This window comes from Ahaetulla prasina, chromosome 3, assembly GCF_028640845.1.
Source record: "Ahaetulla prasina isolate Xishuangbanna chromosome 3, ASM2864084v1, whole genome shotgun sequence".
NCBI lineage: Eukaryota > Metazoa > Chordata > Lepidosauria > Squamata > Colubridae > Ahaetulla > Ahaetulla prasina.
The window spans coordinates 121181876-121196397 of NC_080541.1; the positions used below are offsets into that span (position 1 = coordinate 121181876).

Consider the following 14522-nt stretch of genomic DNA (forward strand, 5'->3'; position numbering starts at 1 on the left):
AAATGCTAGGGACAAACCTAGCATATATACAGAGTCCTGCAGCACCCTCTGTTGACTGACAATCAATTATTCTATAAGTATTCCTTTGTCTCTGTTATTGGGATTAAATAGGGAGTGAACTCATAAACATCCAATTAGGTTCTGCTATCTTTGCTACATGTTCAAGAAAGGGTAGGAGTGGAAACGTATAATTTGAAAGCTTGTAGAGAATGGTAATAGAATTGAAATAAAAGATCACTTGGTAGATTTGTGTCATAGATCTCCAGCCTTCAGGTTCATCATTTTGGGGCATTAGAAAGTTTCTTACAGAACTGTGCTCTAATATCCCTTGCATATATCACTGCTTCTTTTCTTTTATGTCCCTCCAAAGACATTTATCCATGAAATCCTTGGAAAAATATACGCTTACTGTAAATTATATATTACCCTATTTCCTGAAATTCTTAGATAACATGCATAGAATTGAGGACTACAATATTTTACAGGCTGATAGAGCTGTTGGTCATTCTTCAATATAAAAAGGGCCATGCCAGTATACATAGAATATGTATCTTACTTAATATGTACTCTAAATCCTTATATCTTGAATGAAAGAAAAAAGTAATAGCTGGGTTTCAAGGGATTACTGCTGGCTCTCAGTACCTCCTTCAATATCTCCTAGGCATGTGCATAAATTTTCTCCTCAGCTACATATTCTGGGGTTGATTCTTCCCTAACTTCTCTGTTTCTTAGCACACATCCAAATGGCTGTATTAATATGCTAACTTCCAGTCTCTACCGTAGCAGAAAAAAATGCCAATATACTGGTGAATTGTGTTGATGACTCAGCCTTATCCTGCCTTGACAATAAGGTCACTGAATGGAGCTGCCTGTATAGTTTCAATGTGGGACAAATTAAGACAGTGATTTGTGAGATGAGTTGCCAGGAAATTTTGGAACTGAAAAAATATTCTGGAAATGGACAGTAACAAAGTATTGCTTTATTGTTGTTCAGTAAACTACATGGACACAGATATGTACTCTCCAAAAGGCAATCTTTTTACCATACCATAGTTTGCTCCTTCTGAGACAAAACAGGGCAGCAGTGACAACAAATATTTTAAAATATAACTGCTTAGGCAAAAGAGGAAGATATATAGAACAAAGAGGAATTTGTTCCACTCAACAACACAGGCAACACAGAATATGCCTACAATTTTTTGAAATCTCATAATAGCTTTCTGAGTATTTTCACGCTGGTCACTGCTTTGTTTAGATATTGATCCACCAAAGAATATCCGTGTATCAGATGTGACGCAGTCCAGTGGAGTAGTCACTTGGATGCCCCCAGATGCTCAAATCAGTGGCTATCTTCTCACCTATCAACATCCTGATGGTACCAGTAAGGTAAGCCTGCTAAATGCATCATATGTGAAATTGGTCAACCCAGCTATTAGCAAATGGAAGACTCACTTAGAACATTTCAGACAACAGTCACAACAAGACATCTAGATTTGCCATAAATTGATCCTGATTCTAATGTCTTGTTTTGCCTTCTTTTGTACCAGTGGTGGATTGCTACTGGTTCGCCCCGAACTGGGCAAACTGGTAGCGGTGGTGGTGGGAGGCTCCGCCCAGCAGCCTGGACGTTTCTGCGCATGTGCAGAAGCTTCTGCACATGGACAGAAACGTTACACGTGCGCACGAGCAAACCAATAGTGGCCAAAATTGAAACCCACTACTGTTTTGTACATATGTTTTTATGTTACCTTGTTCTATAGTTCTAGACAACTCACACTAAAACCAAAAGAATATGCAACTTAACCTGGTACAATTTGTTTAAGTAAACAAAACACATCCTATGGCCCAAAATTTGATAAAATAATATGATTATTTCAATAATTATTGACAATTAGAACTATTATAATTACTTCAAAATAAAAATAAATAACTATTATAATTATTTCTAAATAAAAACAAATTATAGGGCAGGAAAATAATATAGAAGATGAAAGTTGAATTCAGGCATTGGCATTCTTACAATAGCAGTCAAGTAATGGCTTATAGAAACTAAGCTACAATTATCAGCAAATGATGCATCATGAAAAGGCCCAGCTCATTGGAAAACACAACTGTTCTTCCTGTGCTGGGCACTAATGCAAGAAAGGAATGAGCAGCAAGTTGGATTTTTATGTCAGCTGCAAAAATCTGCAAGGAGGATCTTACATGCACGGTGCATGACTACAGGGAGATTTTAAATTCCAGTCCCATATTAGGCATTGGCCAGTCCCCCTCTCTCAGCCCTAGGAAGCAGGCAAGTCACTTCTGAAAACTTTGCCAGGAAAATTGCAGGGATTAATCCAGTTAATCTCCAGGAGTCAAAAACTGGCTTGAAGGCACAGATGTCAGTTTCAAACTCAGAGGAATCCAATCAAGTTCAATCCTTTACTTATTTACACTTAATGGACAGAATCTTGCCAACTAAAACTATAACCTTCTCAGCTACTAGATATATCCTGAGAGAGTCTAGGGTGTGGCTATCCTGAATCTATTCCCCACTCCCCATCCAACTTGCAATTGTGCAGTCTCTTAATCCAGACATCTCTCTGAGAAAACTCTGCTAATCCCGCCACCATTGCTCCTGCAGGTGCACATTCCATCCCACAGACATGCATATGCTACAGGGCCCTCTCTGCAGAAATTCACGCTGTGTCTGTGGAGGATGCTGTTATCCCTGATACAGAAAAAAGTGTAGGTGTGGTACAGAAAGGCTGAAAATGGTTCTTGCCATGCCTTCACGGTTACCTGTCTGTCTGTCTGTTTGTTTGTTTATTTGTTTGTTTATTTCTATCCTGCTTTTTATTACTTTTACAAATAACTCAAGGTGGCAAATATATTTGTAGCAGAGGGAGGCCCGGAGCTCTGGAGCTTCAGCTGAAGGAGGAAGAGGCGGGAAAAGGAGAGAGGGTGTGCGTTTCTGTCAGGTTTTTGGTGGAAACACTTTTGGTGAGAGAGTTGGTTGGAATCCTGAAAGGTGAGGCAGCCGGGGGGTGGGGGCATTTATCTCAGACAAGGTTAGAAATTGAGGAATTAGAATTTTTAGTTAAAATAACCCTGAAGTTTCCAGTGAGAGAGGAAGAGGCGGGGAAAGAAGAAAAGAGGGCTCTGTCCAGTTTTGGTGGAAAGACTTTTGGTGAGAGAGTTGGCTGGAAAGGGGAGAGGAGACGTAGAAGGAGAGTGGACCCAGATAAGTGGGCAAGCAAGTGACCAGAGGGAGCAGCGGACATGATGGAGGCAAATGGACAGAGGAGAGTGGGCAAGCCAGTGACCGGGGGAGGGGCAGACGTACCTGCAGATGGCAGAGGCAAGCAGACCCAGACAAGTGAGCAGCCCAGTGATCAGAGAGGCTCCAGACACCCCAGTGGACAGTGGAGGTGACCTGAGCTGGGTGAGTGGAGGTGCCTGGGCAGAGCAGAGCAGACTGATGTCCAGAACAACAGGCATTGAGACACCCGGTGAGTGACTGTAGCAGTGACTGTAGCAGGAAGATCCTGGTAATTGTAGAAAGGGGGTAGAAGAATCTGGACTCTTTTGGGGTGGCACTACATATCCAACACTCCTCTCTCTCCTATTTTTCCCACAATAGCAACTCTGTAAAGTAAGTTGAGCTGAGAGACAGTAACTGGCTCAAGGTTGCCTGGCTGTCTTTCATGACTAAGGCAGGACTAGAACTCAAAATCTCTGGCTTTCTGGGCTGGTGCCTAGATCAAACTTTCACGAAGTATGAGGATAAGTTTTTGCCTTATATTCAGTGTTAACTGTTATGCTGTAGACACATAATGTTTTATTACACTATCAAAAAGGCACCTAAAAATATAAAAATAAATCTGACAAACAATGGTGATAAAAACTGCATTCAAAAATGCACCAGGGAGCTAAAACCCTAAAGATTGATAGGCTTCACAAAATGGTTGAAGAGCATTTGTGATTCAGGATATAAAAAAAGTATCCTGTGTAAATGAGAATATAAATGAATCCTATTCTATTCACATACTGTCTGCATTTTAATGTTTCACATAGTTAAAGAACAGAATGCATTTTTTGTCATCTGCTGTCCCCAGTTATCTTAGCCAGTCATGTAATTTCCTATTCAGAACTGAGCTTTGGGGGAAAGCAGCTTATAGGAATGGAGGGTTAAATATAATTTCAGTCTCTTTCTTCTTTGGGGCAGGAAGTGCAACTTGGAGCAAATGATCAAAAGTTTGTTCTAGAAAACTTGACTCGTGGTACTAAGTACACCATATACATTACAGCCTTTAAGGGAGACCGCAGGAGTCGAACAGCGACCGCCACTTTTTCTACAAGTAAGCCTTGTGAACGCTTGTATTGTAATATTTTGGTGCTATATATGTACCTTGTCCTTAAAAGAAGAAGGAACCTGGAATGAACTTGAAGTGGGATGAGTTTTGTCTGGTAACTTATGGTAAAAGATGGTTTGGAAATGAAATATTAGTACGAAAATATGCAACTGAAAACCACAATAACAAAAACGAATACTTATATTTATAACCAAGTATTTGATGATATCATAACAAATACAAAAAGACTTTTGGGCTAAGAATAAACTAAGCAATGTTTGCATTTTCATTTTGTAAGTTAGAACTCTTGTTTCTCATGTGGGAATATTATGGATCTAATAGACTGGTCTGAAAACAGTCCAAAATTGATAATCATCAAATTTGAAGAGTAGTAGCTATTCAGAAGTAGGATGAAGGTTAGTAGTGTCAAAGGTATCAGCATTGGGAGATTTCTATAGATTTGATAGTAATTCCAAGTGCCATATTCCTATTGTTCAGCTTTAATTTTATGGAATGTAAGTGTGGCTGCTGTCCCTAAATTGGTAAATAATGATTCAATGCAATCGTGAGGTATGATTGTTTTAAATAGATCAAATAAAGAGCATATAGTAAATGGTAAATGGTCCGAAAAAAGTATTTTAATTTCTTCATATTTATACTTTGAAAGTTTTTTTTGTAAAACACATGAGATGCAAAGACCATATTGCCACTAAATGCCACTATTTGTGCTACTAAATATAGGAAAATATAATGGGAGAAGAGTCCAGTTCAGTTCACCAATTCAGAATGGAATGAAATGGAGTGGAGTGGAGTGGAGTGGTGGGAAGTAGAGTGGAATGGAATGGAATATAATATTAGACTGAATAAATGACAGTTTTGCTATTTGAAATTTAGCCAAGTGTCTTTCTATGTTTGGAGAATCAAAAGGAAACTTACAGTTAAAAGAAGATACATTAAAAAAAATAGCACATTTATAAGTAGGAAAACACATATAACTCTCAATGACCAAGTAACAGCTTTCAAGCAGTCATGTCATTCAGAAGATGTATTAGACAACAAAGGCCAATTCAGGTGGTCATGTGCAGAAAGCTGTCAGGGTCTCAGTAACCGGTAACGGAAGGGAATTTCAAAAGGGGCAACAGGATTCTGAAGTATATTTTACAGAACGTTGTTAGGAAACTTCTTCAGGGCAGAGGCCTGCTTTTCCTTTCTTTTTTCTCAAAGGAAGCTAGATTTCTCTTCCTATCTAATCTATAAAATAGTGGGGTGGAAATGGAGAAGATGGAGAAATACAAGGTTATTGACAGGTGACAAATGCAATGACACAGTCCTAAAATGCAGTTGTATGCCAAATTGTTCCTAAATTGGGTGGCATATGAATTAAAGAAAGAAAGAAATAAGCAATGAAATGTTGCCTGGGAAGTATAAGTCTTATCAGTATTTAATAGTTTAGACTTGCATTTGCACAGATTCATGCCTTGCTATTTTAGTGTTTCTTTTCTTTTTCTCTGTTGTTAATGAAATATATCCAAATGTCTTAGTGGCTTAGATGGTTTGGCCTCAGCTTTTTTTGCCTCTAGGTTGTTCAAAGAGTTTTCTGCATTTTTATCTTCATCTTTAAATTTTAATAATGTCAGCTCTTATTTGTTTTGCTCCTGAAGTCAGTTTGCAATATCCTTACCCTGCGGACTGCAGCCAAACCCAGCAAAATGGTAATTCTATCAGCGGCCTATATACCATCTATCTGAATGGTGACAGCAACAAACCCTTTGAAGTATATTGTGATATGACAACTGATGGAGGGGGATGGATAGTGAGTGTTGTTTTTATTTCTTTCAAAACATTATTAATTTTAGCTATTCCCAGTATAGGTAGTCTTTGTTTAGCAACCACAATTGGGATCAGCTGTTAAGCAAAGCAATTACTAAGTGAAACTGCAACTGTGCTTATGATCTTACTTCAGCTTTGCTTTGCTGTACAGATCTGCAAAGGTCATAAACACAAGGATTGGGTGCAAAGTTATTTTTTTATCACTGTCATAACTATGAATGGTTGCTGTCTGAGGCAGTCACTAAATGAGGCCTACCTGTACTGAGTTTGCTATTTTTCCTGCATGCTTATCATAGTGCTGATACTGCAACCATCTTGAAACGTCTGAAGTCTTTGATTCTAATTACAGACAATCCATTGTTAGTCATGAGCCTCCATTGCTGACCTTCTGTCTTACTTCATATTCTTTCTGTTTCATAGTTTACTATGGAGACTTTGTGTGTATGGGGGTATATTATACACACAAACATACTTTGAATTTTGAAACAGGTGCAGTTCTCTTTTTTCTCACTTTAAAAGCTTTTGGTACACAAAAGAGCATATTAATTAGTTCTCTACATAAATAATCTTAATGAGACTACGTGAGAATACCTTGTTTGTTGTGGGTCACTGTATGTGTGTGCTTTTATTGCCATGAAACATGGAAATGAAAAGGTAGGGGGAAGATATGATCTAAAACTGTAACTTAAATGTTTAAAGAGTTGGATATCAAAGGAGAAATAAAAATGGATAGCTTACTTGATACCATGATTGTTCCATAAATGAAATAGTATTATCTGGAACTCTCAAAGTCAGGGAGAATTTCATGTGTAACATTCTATAGCTTCTAGTCTATTTATATCTACTGGATTATGAACTGACTTACCTTCAATTTTTCTTCTGTGTTTAATACTCTATATGTAGAATTAACATTCAGTAAATCAATTTTCATATGCTTCTGCCTGCTTTTACAGATGATTCAGCGGAGGTCCACAGGGCAGTTGGATTTCTCTAAGAGATGGAAGAATTATGTTGAAGGCTTTGGAAGTTCTTCTGGAGAATTTTGGCTCGGTACTATTGTTTTTTGAACATCATTCAAGATGAATGTATAGGCTTTTTAGAAGAACCACTATTAATGCAGAGATACTAATTAAAGGAGTCTACTTTTCCAATGATGGGTGTTGAATCTCCACACTGCTCCTTTCATGGCCCACGTTCTTAGAGTCTCAATACTGCAGGGAGTCTTCACTTAACAAGCAGTTGCTTAACATCCATTCAAAGTTATGATGGTCTCAAAAAAGGTTACGACCTATGACCTTTGAAATTGAAATTACGACAGTTGCATGCACCCTTGCAGTCACATAATGGCATTTCAGGCACATTTCAACCAGCTCAAATTTACAACTAGTTCTAGCATTCTGTGATCACGTGACCATAATCTGTTACTTGTTATGCCATTTTTTGACAGAAAACAGCAAATAGTGCCCATTAGATATGTTGGATTTGCTTAAAAACTATGAGGTTTACTTAATAGCCATCTATTCACTAAACAACTGTTGTAAAACCAGTTGAAAAATCAAATCAGGTTAACAACTACAAAGACTTATGATCAAAATTCCGAGCTTGATTCTGATTATAAGTCAATCTTAATGAAAAGGTTGGGAAGAATACCTATTTTCTAAGAGTTTTACTTAAAAAAAACCCATGGCATTTAGTACTATCTGGTTATACAATATGTAAGGACCCAGCACCATAGGTCATGCTTTGCAATGCTATAGGGCAGGAGTGTCAAACTCATGTCATGGTGTGTCACATGACATATCAGCTCTCCCCCCCTTCACTAAACTAGGCATGGGTGTGGCCAGTAGGTGATGCATCTAAGGCTGGGAGTTTGACAGCCCTGCTATAGAGAGTCATAACTTTGCTTGAAAATCATTAGCTACATGGGAATAGAGTTGTGGTGGTGGTGGACTGTGATGGAATGTGCACCTGCAGGAGCAGTGGGGAAAAGTTTTGACAATGCAGCTTGAATGCAGAGAGAAAAGGTTCAGGGTAGCCACATCTTAGAATCTCTCCGGACATATCTAGTAGGTTAGGTGGTTATAGTTTTAGTTTGGCAAGACTCTGTCCATAGCAAATAAAGGACTGAACCTGATAGGATTATGCTGTGTCACATCTAGGCTTGGGCCTGATGTTGCTTTAATGTTCAGTTTATAGTTTTAAAGTTTCCTATTATTAAATGGCATTTGTAGTTCAATCATAAACTTTGCTAGAGAGCATATAAATGAATATATAAATGATAAATCAGTTTTATTATCTACTTGGAAGAGTTAATATCCCCCCCTCACACAAACACACACATTCTTAGAATGGGAAATTGAAGTATTTCTATTAATGAGCTGATATAAAGTGACATGCAGTGAAATTATTGTATAATATTTGTTTATTCTATAGAAATAACTCCATTTCTTATGGAAGAAATCTTACTTGACTTAAAAATGCCTTGAATACAATAGTTTTGTCAGGTCTGCTATTGCATTGCTTCAGCCCTGTTTTGCTTCAATGGCATCCTGCCATAAAAGAGGGAGGGAGGAGCAGGGGTATATAGGGAGGGAATGACAGGATGAGAGGAACCGGAAGTGTCAGCCCAGAACCGAGCTTGAGAGATTCAAAGACATAAGCTTGGGAATGGAATGTGGAATGCCAGGCCAAAGAGGTTTCAAATGTGGAGCTGTTAGCAAAACATCTAATTTGAATCTTATTGGACACCTCCAAGAAGATCAAGGTGGGGAGGGCTTGGGAGAAAGGAAAATTACCAGGACTAAGGGGGAAATCCTATGCTGTAACCACTTGGCATCAGTATACCTTTCACTACAAATGGAATCGAGGGTCTTTCTTTCCTGAATGTCCAAGCTGGGACAGGTCTGACAAGTTTGTTTGGCAGCCTATCTTAAATTTGACTCTGGAATGTTTCTTGCAGGTTTAGAAAAACTGCATAATCTCACCAGGCCTGCCCGCCTTCCCTATGAGTTGAGGGTGGATTTACGGACTCACAACGAGTCAGCCTATGCAACCTATGATTTCTTCCAGGTGGGCTCCAGCAGAGATCGATACAAGCTGTCTTTGGGAAACTACAGAGGCACTGCTGGTAAATATTTTTTAATTTTTTAAAAAAAAATTTTTTTTTTAATAAAACTTTATTAAATTTCAAATAAAAAATAAAATACAATAAAACCAAACTGGGGTGAGATATTAGAGGGACAAGTGGGAACGGATAGTGAAAAAGCAAAATCTCACATCCATGTGAGCAGCAACCAATTTTTCAGGGCTTCCTGAACTTATTATAGTCAAGGACACTTTGGAAATGTTGTGTATCAGGGATGTTTTAGCAAATAGCTTCAGTAAGGGGATTATGCATGCACAAATGAGGAAGCCCAGCCACAAAATTAACATTAAAAAAATATATATACAGCAAACATTCACCACTCAGCAGCATGTTCTTTCATGTTCTTACATAGTATGATGGTATCTCCTGTTCCATTTAATATAATTAAGAAAAATTATAGTTAATCACAGAACTGACTTATCTGGGAAATACCTTTATTTCCTTTTGTCTGCCTGAAAAACAGTTTCAGAGTTTGAACAACAATAAGCAAATTAAAGTATTTGAAACCATAATATTTTCACTGAGAAATAAAATACTTTAGCCAAGGTCAAGAAATATATTTACATTCTTTTACTTACAAATATGCATTACATCCTTTTTGGCTACCTCTTTCTCCTCACTCTTGTCCATTCCCTTCTCTGGTTCTAAGGAGACGGTGTACAAAAAATAAAAAATAAAAACACCCTTTGAAATTTTATCCAGCTGTCCAATTTCTCAGGAATCAGGAAAGGAAAAAAAGGAATCAGATGAGGAAAAGCTGAGAAATTCTGCTGAAGGCACATTGGTTTTTTAATTGCCTCAATAAAGGGCTGCAGTTAGTCATTTTCCTGAATTTTAAAACTGGGAAAAACTTTCATGTTGTCAGCTTGATGATATCTGGTGGAAAAAAGAAACTTGGTGCTGAGACACCTTTTGAGGCTAAAACCATTCCCTGTCAGCATCATTCAACTTAAGATGTGTATATGTTTTTATAGATATTCTGCATAAAGATACCAACTTGGTACATTGCTTTACACTATTTAGCCTAAGGCACATATGCGTATTTATAGGTATTCAGCATAAAGATACTGGTACTTTGCTTTGCAGCATGCCAGCTTCTAGGTTAATTATTCTTAATAAGACAAATTGGGAAAAATTTTTTGATTGGAGCCTGGGGGTAGCAAGTGAGGTGACGGCTGAACATTCGTGCTTATGGATAATGCACTGAGAAATCCAGAATTAACTCATATTAAATTATGCTTGGGCAAGATTTTATATCTGTTCTTTGATTAATTGCCTGCATGTTTCTGTATCTCTGTGTGGAGGCATTGAAAGGTATTTAATTGCATTTCTGCCCACTCATGTCAGTGATCAGAGGATTTCTAAAGTCAGAAATATCATGATTCTAATGCTCCCTTTCTCTCCTAAGGGGATGCCATGACTTACCATAATGGGAGGAAGTTTACAACCATAGACAAGGACAATGATGTAGCTATTACCAACTGCGCTATAACTCACCATGGTGGCTGGTGGTATAAGAACTGCCACCTGGCTAATCTCAATGGGAAGTATGGTGAACACAAGCACAGTGAGGTGAGTCTGGTAGATATCTTTCTAGATTACATGTGACCCACTTCTAGAATACACAAATTACTGTTAATGCTTCTCTTTGTGATAGCCACTGTTTTGACCATCTTAATCATTATTATAAAGGAGAAGAGTACTTTTCTACTATTATTTGATTTTGATATAATACAAAGAATCCTTATTTTTAAGGCAGCAGCCTTTATGCATTTAAAAAAAAATCAATGACTCTGTTTAATAAACTTCATTGCTCATATTGATCCCAGTTAATCTGGTAGCAGATTCTAAAAATATTGTAAAGGTTTTTTTTCATTAAAATAAATGTGTAAATAACTAACAACATCTTAAAGTCATTTCTCCATTTTTTTTACATGGGAGGGAATGCCTCTTTTAAGATATGACTAATAAATTAAGATTTAAAAATAAAGCATTTTTTCATCTATTTTTATTTGTATGGACGATATGTATACAAATTTAATTTTTAAAAATCAACTAATAATTATCCACATTCAATAACTATTTAATAGACAAAAAACATTTTTTCTGTAGACTGTGGAAGAAGATTAATCTAGTGCATGGATGTCAAACTCACATTGTCACGTGACATATTGGAACTTTTCCCCCTTGGCTAAATCGGGTGTGGGCATGACCAGCCTGTGATACACCCAGATCTAGTGCTTCTCAATTAGCATATATAATAACATATTTATTGGAGAAAGAGTTTATGAGCTTCTATTATTGAAGCTCATAAACTCTGAAGGTGTCTTAAAAGTGATCTAGTCCATTATTTCTCAGCCTTGGCAACTTAAGATATGTCGACTTCAATTCCCAGAATTTTCCACCTAGCATGCTGGTTATAGAATTCTGGGAGTTGAATTCTGCACATCTTAAAGTTGCTAAGGTTGAGAACCCATGATCCTATCGAACTGTTTTCAGTGTGAAATCTACTACTCTAATATTTCCAATGGCTGTCCAGCTTCTGCTTAAATACTGCAATGAAACTCTTCATCCCATTTTTAGGGTACTTGTTGCAATCTTGAGCAGCTTTTACTGTTAGAAAGTTTATTATAATATTATCAAATCCATCTATTTTTGATTTTTTTCCATTGTTGTAAACCTTGTTCTTCTGAAGCAAGAGATTGGGTCTGTTAGCAATTCATATTTTTTGCTAAAATATAGGACTCTGTAAACTATTTCAACTCTTTCATCAATTCCTCATAGGTTTAATTCCATTCCTTTATTTTCAGCTTTTTCACCATCCTGGTTGCTTTTTCAAGAAATATTCTAGTTTATGAAAGTTCTTTTTAAAACATGTTCAGAAGTAGATACAGCATCTCAAACATGTCCTCATTAAAATCAACAAAAATAAATATTCTGGGTGACCTGAATACCCTGCCTCTGTTAATCCCAACTGAAGTACATTAATACTTTTAGCTATTATGTCAAACTGTTTAACTACATTCAAGCCAGACTTTTCTAGTCTACTGATCTTCATTTGCTTCAGATGTTTCAGTTTTTTGAGATACTTCTGCATGTACAATCATTTGCTTGTTAAATTTTCAAACTTGGCCTTTCCCATCATAGCCTAACATCTTAGCCACTAAACCAGGGGTAGTCAACCTTTTCATACCTACCGCCCACTTTTGTATCTCTGTTAGTAGTAAAATTTTCTAACCGCCCACCGGTTCGGGGGGAGATGCACGAGCTATTCTGGGACGAGGCTCTTTTGTTTGCGGTCGCACTGTAGCGCCATTTAGTTTCACTTACGTAACATGAACTAAACTTATGTGCAAGCGATACAAATAATATATTTTCAGAAATTTAAATTGTCACAGGGAATTTTATGAAAACCTTATGAAATTTTTTTTAAATAATGCCATGAAAATTTTTTAAAAAGTCAATTAAATTAAAAAAAAGGAAAGTGCTTCAGTATCGGACAAAACCCCTAGCACCCACCATGAAAGCTGGAACACCCACTAGTGGGCGGTAGGGACCAGGTTGACTACCACTGCACTAAACCAAATTGCCTTTCTTTGCTGTATTTCAATCATGAATTTTATCCCTCAAAGTCAATAAGATGTCTGTAATATCATACAAGATATATTGTAGTTGACAGTCAAGCCTTTTCAGTTTGATTCCTGCATGCCACTTGTTAGAAGATACTGAAGGTTAAGATGCTCAGACTGTGAAGGTCCTATTATTATGTACCCAAACATGAAATCACAGCTGCTGGTTCTTTAACTGGTGGTGGCTTTCATACGCATTGAATGTTATTATTACAGTTCATTGCACAGTAAACTAGACATTTGGACTGGATTTGCCATTTTTATCCACCTATCTCAAATATGTACTTTCTTGGGACTGTATGACTGTGAGCCCAAGCAAAGATGCTGCTTCATTAAGAGATCCTGAGAGATGTGGTAGAAGGGCTGCACATCCCTATTCACAAAGTAATTTATGTAAAGTGCCATGTAATAATAGTTATTACTGGATCAAATGAGACAATTTATCAGTCTGTCTTAAAAGATTTTTATACACAAAATACAAATGCAAAACCTACAAAACCCTAATAATAGTTGATATATACATAGTTAATATATACATAGATATATGTATGTATTTGTATTATCACTATAAAATTTTGCACATTTGTTTATAGATTGAAAAACTTGATCTAACAAGCTGGCTAATATTCTATTTTTTCTTTCCAGGGAATTAACTGGGAGCCATGGAAAGGCCATTTATATTCTATCCCTTATGCTGAAATGAAGATCCGTCCACGTTCACATAGCTTTGAGACAGTCTTGAGTAGAAAACGGAGATCTCTGGCTGTGAAGAGGAAGGAGATTAATGTTTAAAAGTCTTCTGGAAGTGCTGTGTTTGCCAACCACATACAGCAATGTACGATCATGTAATAGTGTGTCAGGCCTTTTGTACACATTTTAATATAAATATAATCATATCAATTAATCCAAGCCTTCCTTAGAAATATTGTTTGGTTTGATTTGTTGGGAACACCACAAAATATCCACTACATCTGTATTACTCACGTTACGTGGCTGCATTACTTATAGAAAAAAAGCCCCAGATTCTCATACATTCTCAAGTGGTGGAGGTGCTAGTGCTGGTTAAGCTGCCTGTGACCATAATGGCTGCTTGAACCTGCTAAGGTTGAGAGCCCTGTTCCAGTCTTCATTACCCCTCTGTACTTGACAGCAAGGTAACTTATGCTACTCAATTTCCTTCACAAGTTTTGAGAACCCCAGGCCAGGTAGGCTAGGCATTAAGTCAGCTTGTCAGCCTCATTGGGTGATTCAGCTTTGCAAAATCAAAGGGGTGATTTACGAAATAATGTTCTATCAGTTGTGCTTTCAATAAGGGATTTATTGTGATTTAACCTGAATATTAGCATTTTCAGAGTTTCAGGTCCTATTTGAACTTGTCTTCCAGGAAAAGAAAGTTTCTGTATGAGACAAAAAATAAACATAAAAAATCTCTACCCTCTTTGCTTTTCATCTGTTCATCAGCATGTTGAAATGAGGAACTCCAGTATTCCTTTCAGGAAAAAAAAATCCATCTGAGTTGTTTCCATTTCTAACAGGAATAAAATCATGCAAGTATTGTTTGGAAGATCAATTTTTGTCCTT

General features: G+C 37.1%; 1 protein-coding gene across 1 annotated transcript in view; it reads left to right on the forward strand.

Annotated features, from left to right (window-relative positions):
• TNN (tenascin N) overlaps positions 1-14473 on the forward strand; it is a 42091-nt gene extending 27618 nt beyond the window's left edge. Inside the window, exons 8-14 of the mRNA XM_058178638.1 lie at positions 1256-1386; positions 4211-4343; positions 5999-6150; positions 7121-7217; positions 9127-9294; positions 10721-10884; positions 13587-14473. Of these exons, the coding sequence (XP_058034621.1) occupies positions 1256-1386; positions 4211-4343; positions 5999-6150; positions 7121-7217; positions 9127-9294; positions 10721-10884; positions 13587-13733 (992 nt within the window). The 3' untranslated portion in view covers positions 13734-14473. The remainder of the gene's footprint in view (positions 1-1255; positions 1387-4210; positions 4344-5998; positions 6151-7120; positions 7218-9126; positions 9295-10720; positions 10885-13586) is intronic.
• The last annotated feature ends 49 nt before the right edge of the window (positions 14474-14522 follow it).